The sequence below is a fragment of the Leiobunum rupestre genome, chromosome 4 (genome assembly GCF_980474605.1).
Source record: "Leiobunum rupestre chromosome 4, qqLeiRupe1.1.hap1, whole genome shotgun sequence".
NCBI lineage: Eukaryota > Metazoa > Arthropoda > Arachnida > Opiliones > Sclerosomatidae > Leiobunum > Leiobunum rupestre.
The window spans coordinates 70,965,578-70,972,316 of record NC_143387.1 but is presented as its reverse complement, the minus strand read 5'-3'; the positions used below and the strand labels follow the sequence as shown (position 1 = coordinate 70,972,316).

The following is a 6,739-nucleotide window of genomic DNA, read 5'->3' as shown; positions in this document are numbered from 1 at the left end:
TCGTTTTCCTTGTTTTAGTCGTACCGGAGCGCTCCCGAGTCCGGAGTCTAATTTACGAAGTGAAAGAAATGAAATTTATTATTAGGGAAAACGGAATTTTCAAGAGTCGCCTTGGAAGATTGCAACTATATTCAGGAGAAGCTATAGAACTTCACAAATTTGAAACACCAACTTGTCTTTTGTACACTGATGGTGGCAATGTTCCACATCTGACTCACAACACTCTTCAAAAGTTAACAAACGTAAAACATCCAACGCAACTCCCTTTGCCCAATGTAATCGAATTTGAAGAAAGTTTATCATTGTATAAAAAAGGAATCGCAAACTATGTGGGTTTAATAGATTACCCACTGTATGTATCGGTGTCTGACCCAGCCAAGGAAACTAAAACAGGTTTCAATGTCAAAAAAAGTATAGCCATTTGGAGTAACGCTGGGAAAAACACTGTTACTGTTGAGAGATTCATGAAACTTCAAGAATCTATCCATCCCCACATGTATCAAAGCCTATGCGACAGTGACACACCGAAAGATTGTTCAAACAAAAGAATAACTCACTCAGTTGGCCGTTCCATTGAAATGTTAGATTCTTGTCTTGAAATTCACTCAAAAAGTGAAATTCTTAGAAATGTTGGCATATTTGGTACTATTCAAGGTGGCTATCAAAAAGATGCTCGGAAATATTCAGCCACTCAAACTGCTCTCCGACCAGTTGATGGATTTGTCATAGAAGGTCTACATGTCAACGGTTTGCAGGCGACCAATTTGAAGTTTGAGGATGTCAAAGACTTGATTGAAGAGGTGATTTCTCACTTACCTGATGATAAACCACGTATATTGCCTGGAGCTTTCCATCCACAGTTCATTTTAAAAGCTATTCTTTCTGGAATTGACATATTTGATGGTTCGTATCCATACTTAGTGACCGAAAGAGGGTGTGCATCAGTCTTTACTCTAGAAAAAGACAAAAACATCATACTAAGCAATGATATAGAAATCAACTTAGAAGATTCAAAATATAAGGATGATTTTTCTCCAATTTTGGACAAATGTGGGTGTTACGCGTGTAAAAATTTCACCAAAGCGTACATAAACCACCTTATAGTCACTATGGAAATGTTGGGTCCTTTGCTTTTAATGATGCACAATGTACACCATTTCCTAAACTTCTTTAAAAATGTCAGAAACGTTCTTGGTAAATAAAGTTTAAATTTTTAAAAATAAATTTTATTTCATGGTAAAAATTTTCTTAAAAGGTTTGAAAAGGGCTAAAAACAGTAAATACATAAAATGGAATGTTTAAAATTGTTTTTGAACAAATTCCAAAGTTGAGGAGCACTTTTTAATGGATTTGATCCAATTGTTCAAAGTTTTCAAGGCTGCTGTACCTTTTTTCAAAAGTTTCTTGTGACGAGTACTTAACCTAGTCATAAGGAAAGTTAACCATAATACGTTTGTAATAGGATGGAATCCTTGCCAATCATTCCTAGAAAAGAAAAATGTTATATTGAACTTATATAAAACTGGCTTTTTTAAGCTTACTTCGTAGCACTTCTCATGCTTCTGTAAACGTCGTACTGGCTATCACCATGTCCACCAAATATTCCTTGCTCGGAAAGATCTTTGTATATTGATACTCTGCCTATATGAATATAGAAAAAAGTGTATTAATAATGCAGAAATTAAATTTTTTCCTAATACAAATTGTACCTTTTTCTAATCTTGAAAGAGTGAAGTCAATAATTTTGGCAACAAAGCCATCACATGGGCATTTTATAGTTTTGCCTTCTATTATGAAATTTAGATATTTTTCAGTAGTTTTAGAGACTAATACATTTCCTTCGTGAAGATCTCGGTGCTCAAACCGTAAGGCAGTTTCCGACACAGCAATGCCATAGGCAATTTGCTTCAATAAACTTAAGATTTGCGCACTGTTATTGAACTGAAATAAAAAAGTTTTAATTTAAAATGCCTTAAAATTACCAACATAAAATAATAAGAACAGTGACTAACTGTAAAATTTTCCAAATCTTGGCCACCATAGGAATATTGAAACACGACAAAAAGCTGGTCATCCTTGAAATCTCCGGGATAGTCATTTTCCGAATTTCTTTCCTTGGCAAATTTTCTCCATTCAGTTAAAAGTTTATCGGGGAATTTGCCTTTGACAAGTGAAATACTGTTAGAAGTAAAATATTTTAGTTATTTTTTTCTTAGTTGGATCTGAAAAACTATGGTACTGATGTTATTTAGGCTAAAAGGTCACTAGACCATAATACATTTGAAAAATATTATTTTAAGAAATAAAATTGAATTTTAGCCATCAGGGCTACATTGGTTCCTAAGTTTAGGGGTAATACTACTTGTACAGAAGGGTTTCAACTTTTGCTCAACTTCAATAATATTTTGTTTCCCCGTTTATGAATTTCAACCAATTCAGCTAAATATTAATGCATTTGTAGCTTTTATTTTCCAAAATGTCATAAATTTCAACCAAAAAGCTTCATCAAGAACCTATTTATGTTACTGAGAATGTATGAATCTACTACAATAGCCCACTTTACAAAAAATATTTTAAAACAAGTCCCCAGCATTACTGTTATTCTTTCAATTCCTATATTCAGTCAGGCCTAGCTAATATTTCTAACTTCTGGAATCTTTTAGAATACCAAGTGATTTTCAAGTTATTTGAATAGTAGACTTCATTATCTTAGCTTACACGGCCAATTAAAACTGATATAAGCACCTTTTGACTTCAATGAAAATTGCAGCTTGATTTACTGGATTGTCTGATAGACCGTTAATCTCTCTGAAAATATTTGAAAATAAAAAAACGTTAGGAAAATATCCAACTTAGAAAGAAATAAAATAGCACCAACTTTGAAATTATCAGCTCTGATAATACGTCATTGTAGGTCATCTGCAACTCTCCATTAGGACTCATTCCTTCAATAGGAACAATTTTCAACACTGCAAAATTGTTCTGGCACTTAATTTTGTACACTTCAGCGTATGAACCTTCTCCTATCTTCTCTGCAGTCTTTAACTCCCTAATTGTGACAATAAATAAGTTTAAAAAATTGTACAAAAACTGAGGGGGGTGCAAAATTACCCTCGACTAAGTAACGATTTCAATTCTTTCACTTCATCTTGATCACATAATAATAAGATCTTTTCTTTAGGTGAAGATTCATTTACTTGGCTAAATGATTCCCAAATGCTGTCTAACTGTAAAAATTACATTGCACTCAATTACCAAACATTAAGGCGCCAAAAAGAATCCACTCTAACGTACAGAGTCTACTGTTTTATCACGATGAAAACTGTTTTCTAGATACGTTGGTTGGTTGAGAATTACACGACATGGTGTAAGATGAACATTGGAGGAGACCGTACTAATTTCATCAACTGATATTTTTTTATTAACAAGTGTTTCCACAGAAGGAGATAGACGTTTTAAAATGACCTAAAACAAATTTAACATCAGTTAAAAAATAAATTATCTCATAAGTATTTAATATTATTCCTCTTTAATAAATATCTTATTGGGAATATCATGAGTCACATAAACATAAGTACAACACTAATTATTATTTTTTTTAAATTAATATACCGTCAGGTATTTGGCGTGGAACATCAACATTTGCAGCTCTGGCCTTTGGCTTTAATAAAGTTTGGCGCCACTGTAGAGGGAAAGATTGCTTTGCCGGTTATATTTCCTTTAAATAATAATCAGCTAAGCTAATATTCAATTCACCATCCTATGCCCAATTCAACTAGACTTTTAATGCCTTTATCCCAGGTGGCCAGATAATCTGTATAGGAGGGTGGTACCATTAACCTCAACAAGTATTTTGGAAAGAGAAAACTGAGAACTTGACAGAAAACCCCTCTAACCAGTAGGGAGAGAGCTTGCAAACTCTAGGCAAGAGTAGTAGTTCTTCACACAGCGCCACAAGTGGGGAAGCGAAAATGCTAACCACTACGCTACCCCACTGTTCCTATTCTCCTAATGCTAATTTTTTTAATGATAGTTTGTTTAGTGATTTAACACATAAATTATAACAAAGCTAAGAACAGGCTACTCTCAGTTACAAGTCTTTTGAATTTCAGATAACGATGGCTAAAAAGTCACCACCGCCAGCCTGGTACTTATTTTACCAAAGAAGTAATGAGTTTCCCTTAACATCCAATTAGGCAATCACTCTCAGACAGACTATTGACTATCATTAAGATAATTTTTTTAGTGTCATACTTACTTATTTTATGTTAGTCATGATAAAATTTAAAAACATTCATACTTTGCATGGCTTTATAGGGTTACCATTTGAATGGCGTGAAAATGATCCAAAATCAGTGCCATTGTCTAAAAGATATTTTGAAAATGAAGTAAAATAATTTTAGAGTTAAGGTAAGGATAAATATTACCACTTAAACTTGATTCGAAAAGTTTCTTCACAGATGATCCAGGATTTTGAAAATAAGAAGAAATTTCACTGGTGTTAGTTGAGCGGGACATAGGAGTGGAAGTGTTTCTGATATTTTTCAAAGCATCTCTAGTTCTCATCGTATTTGAGAGACAAACTTGGTCTCTAAGTGACTTGCAGGTGTTTCTTTTATTGATATTTTCGCAATGTGTAACACCAGAGAGTGCAGAATTTAGCACAAGAGTCCGTTTACTGGGGTTAACATTTCGCACAGGAGTATTTTCTATCAAAACTTTAGTCGTACAAGCAGGAATTGCAAATTGGAAATTTTCCTTCTCAACTTCAGGATTAGATTTTGAATCTTTTGTGAAAACATCCTCTGAAGAATTATTAATTTCAATTAAAGAATTTGTTGATTCAAAGATATCCTTAGATTCCTCACAGTTGAGCTTTTCTGAAACACATGAAATAAATTATTAAAATCCTTACAATTAACATAATTCTATCAACACTACCGATGATTCTCTTTTGTTCATTAAGTAGTTTCCTAGCTGACAAAATTTGTTTCCCAAAAACAACAGATATTTCATCTTTCTTGGAACACTGTGCTGGTGAACCAATAGTTTCCCCATTTCCTGATTTATTTTTCGCCAGCAAACTATCAGAGCTGGTTTTGTTCCTTGTAAATTTCTGATGTTTTCTTGTGGTGATATTACCCATAATAGGAAAGTGCGGCGTGCTTGTTTGAAATATGGGCAGTTTTTTAGAGAAATTTACATCAGAGGGGTTATAGCAAACATTCAAGAAACAATTCATTGGGGGCACTCTTGGCTCAGTTCGATCACTACTAGTAGAATTGAAACTGTTCACACATTCTTTTTGAACATTTTTAGCGCTAAACTTTTGCTGTTCAAAAATATTCTTGGATTTGTTACTTAGACTTTGTCGTATAGTTTCTCTGTCATCAGGAAAAAACGGAGAACTAGAATTTTCATTGGAATTGAAAGTTTCTTGAAAAAGTGAATCCTCATCACCTAAAACAATGTTAATATTTGCACCAAAGATTTCAGCTAAGAATAATGGAAAACAGCTATTTCAACTTACCATTTTTTTTTCTCTTTGAAGGTCCTCTTTCAATAATCAACTCATAATTATCAAACTCTGAAAAATCTGGAAACACAACATTTTTTAATTGTACATTCAAGTCAGTTTTCTTTTTCTTCCTTGCGGGAGCAGCAGCTTTTGTTTTTTTTGTTTTAGATTTCCAAGGTTTAGTTTTAGATTTTACAGGTTGAGCTTTAGTTCTCTTTTCTTTTTTGGGCACTGTTACATTTGGTGTTGGAATAATAATATCGGATATTATGGGCGAGTCAAAGAGGCCAACAGATTTTTCTTTCTAAAAATATATAGACCAGTAATTAGAATTCAATCTAAAAATTTGATGCTGTCTATCACACCTCATTAGAGATACTTTGTGCAAAAGAAAGTGAAGACTCGGAAGATGACCAACACCCTCTTGGAAAGACCAGATTCTTTTTAGCTTTAACATTTCTATTCTTTGGACTAGTGATTGCATAATAAAAATAATGATTATTTAGACGAGACATTATTTTATAATTATTATAAGAAATTTTATATTGACTATACCTCAATAAATCATCAAAACATGGCTTTTTATAATCAGACAACCCAATTCCAGAGGAATAATCTTCAATAGAACGATTCGTACTGAATGACTGATTTTCCATGGTCTTTTAAGAGACTAACATCTAATTTAGTTTAAAGATCTTCGTAAATAATTAACCTAGGTTTAATGTTTGATATCTTAGTCCTAAATACAAGTTATACCCACTATGGTTATACCTTGGATTATACAACCCCTTCTATCCTTACCACAATGAGGTAAAGATAGAATGACTCAAAGTTTAAGTCTTATATAAGCCGTGGTTTAAGTTCAATGAGGTAACCTCACTAAACTTAGACTTACTCTAATTGCATTAACAAAATAATGTTGCTTAATTATAATTTTTGTAGGAATAAAACTGGATTGTAATCACGCATAGCGTTCAAGAATTTCAAAAATGTCAACGGTTACCAATAAGCAGACAACTTCAACTGAATTGGGGCTAACTATAAGCAACTTGACCCCAGGGTTGTACTTTTTAAGTAGATAAATAACGGTAAACTCTTGAAATTAATAACTTTGAAAATAACTTTGGTCAATATTTATTTATCAAATTATGCAAGATGAAATAATATATTAAAAATAAATAGATATCTAACCTCCCATAGAAATCTAATAGGTAACTAGAA

The 6,739-nt window shown here is 32.8% G+C and overlaps 2 protein-coding genes across 6 annotated transcripts; one reads left to right on the top strand and one right to left on the bottom strand.

The window, feature by feature from the left end:
* Positions 1–1,217, top strand: LOC149948926 (queuine tRNA-ribosyltransferase accessory subunit 2). Its single transcript, XM_090174124.1, has one exon. It carries the CDS (start codon positions 69–71, stop codon positions 1,200–1,202), a length of 1,134 nt encoding a protein of 377 aa, XP_090030250.1. The 5' UTR covers positions 1–68; the 3' UTR covers positions 1,203–1,217.
* A 4-nt stretch (positions 1,218–1,221) lies between these two features.
* Positions 1,222–6,489, bottom strand: LOC149948925 (uncharacterized). 5 transcript variants are annotated; one of them, XM_090174122.1, is made up of 15 exons: positions 6,414–6,489; positions 6,074–6,230; positions 5,884–5,989; positions 5,531–5,822; positions 4,942–5,460; positions 4,428–4,880; positions 4,301–4,365; positions 3,295–3,465; positions 3,112–3,227; positions 2,879–3,049; positions 2,746–2,808; positions 2,013–2,178; positions 1,710–1,941; positions 1,542–1,641; positions 1,222–1,485 (listed from the first exon to the last, which is right to left on the bottom strand). In XM_090174122.1, the coding sequence occupies exons 2-15, from the start codon at positions 6,172–6,174 to the stop codon at positions 1,299–1,301; spliced, it is 2,742 nt and encodes a 913-aa protein (XP_090030248.1). In that variant the 5' UTR covers positions 6,175–6,230; positions 6,414–6,489; the 3' UTR covers positions 1,222–1,298. The 5 variants fall into 5 exon arrangements, with proteins under 5 accessions (XP_090030248.1, XP_090030245.1, XP_090030246.1 ...); XM_090174119.1 differs by having other exon boundaries at positions 6,290–6,457; XM_090174120.1 differs by having other exon boundaries at positions 6,074–6,195; positions 6,290–6,457.
* Positions 6,490–6,739: the final 250 nt, after the last annotated feature.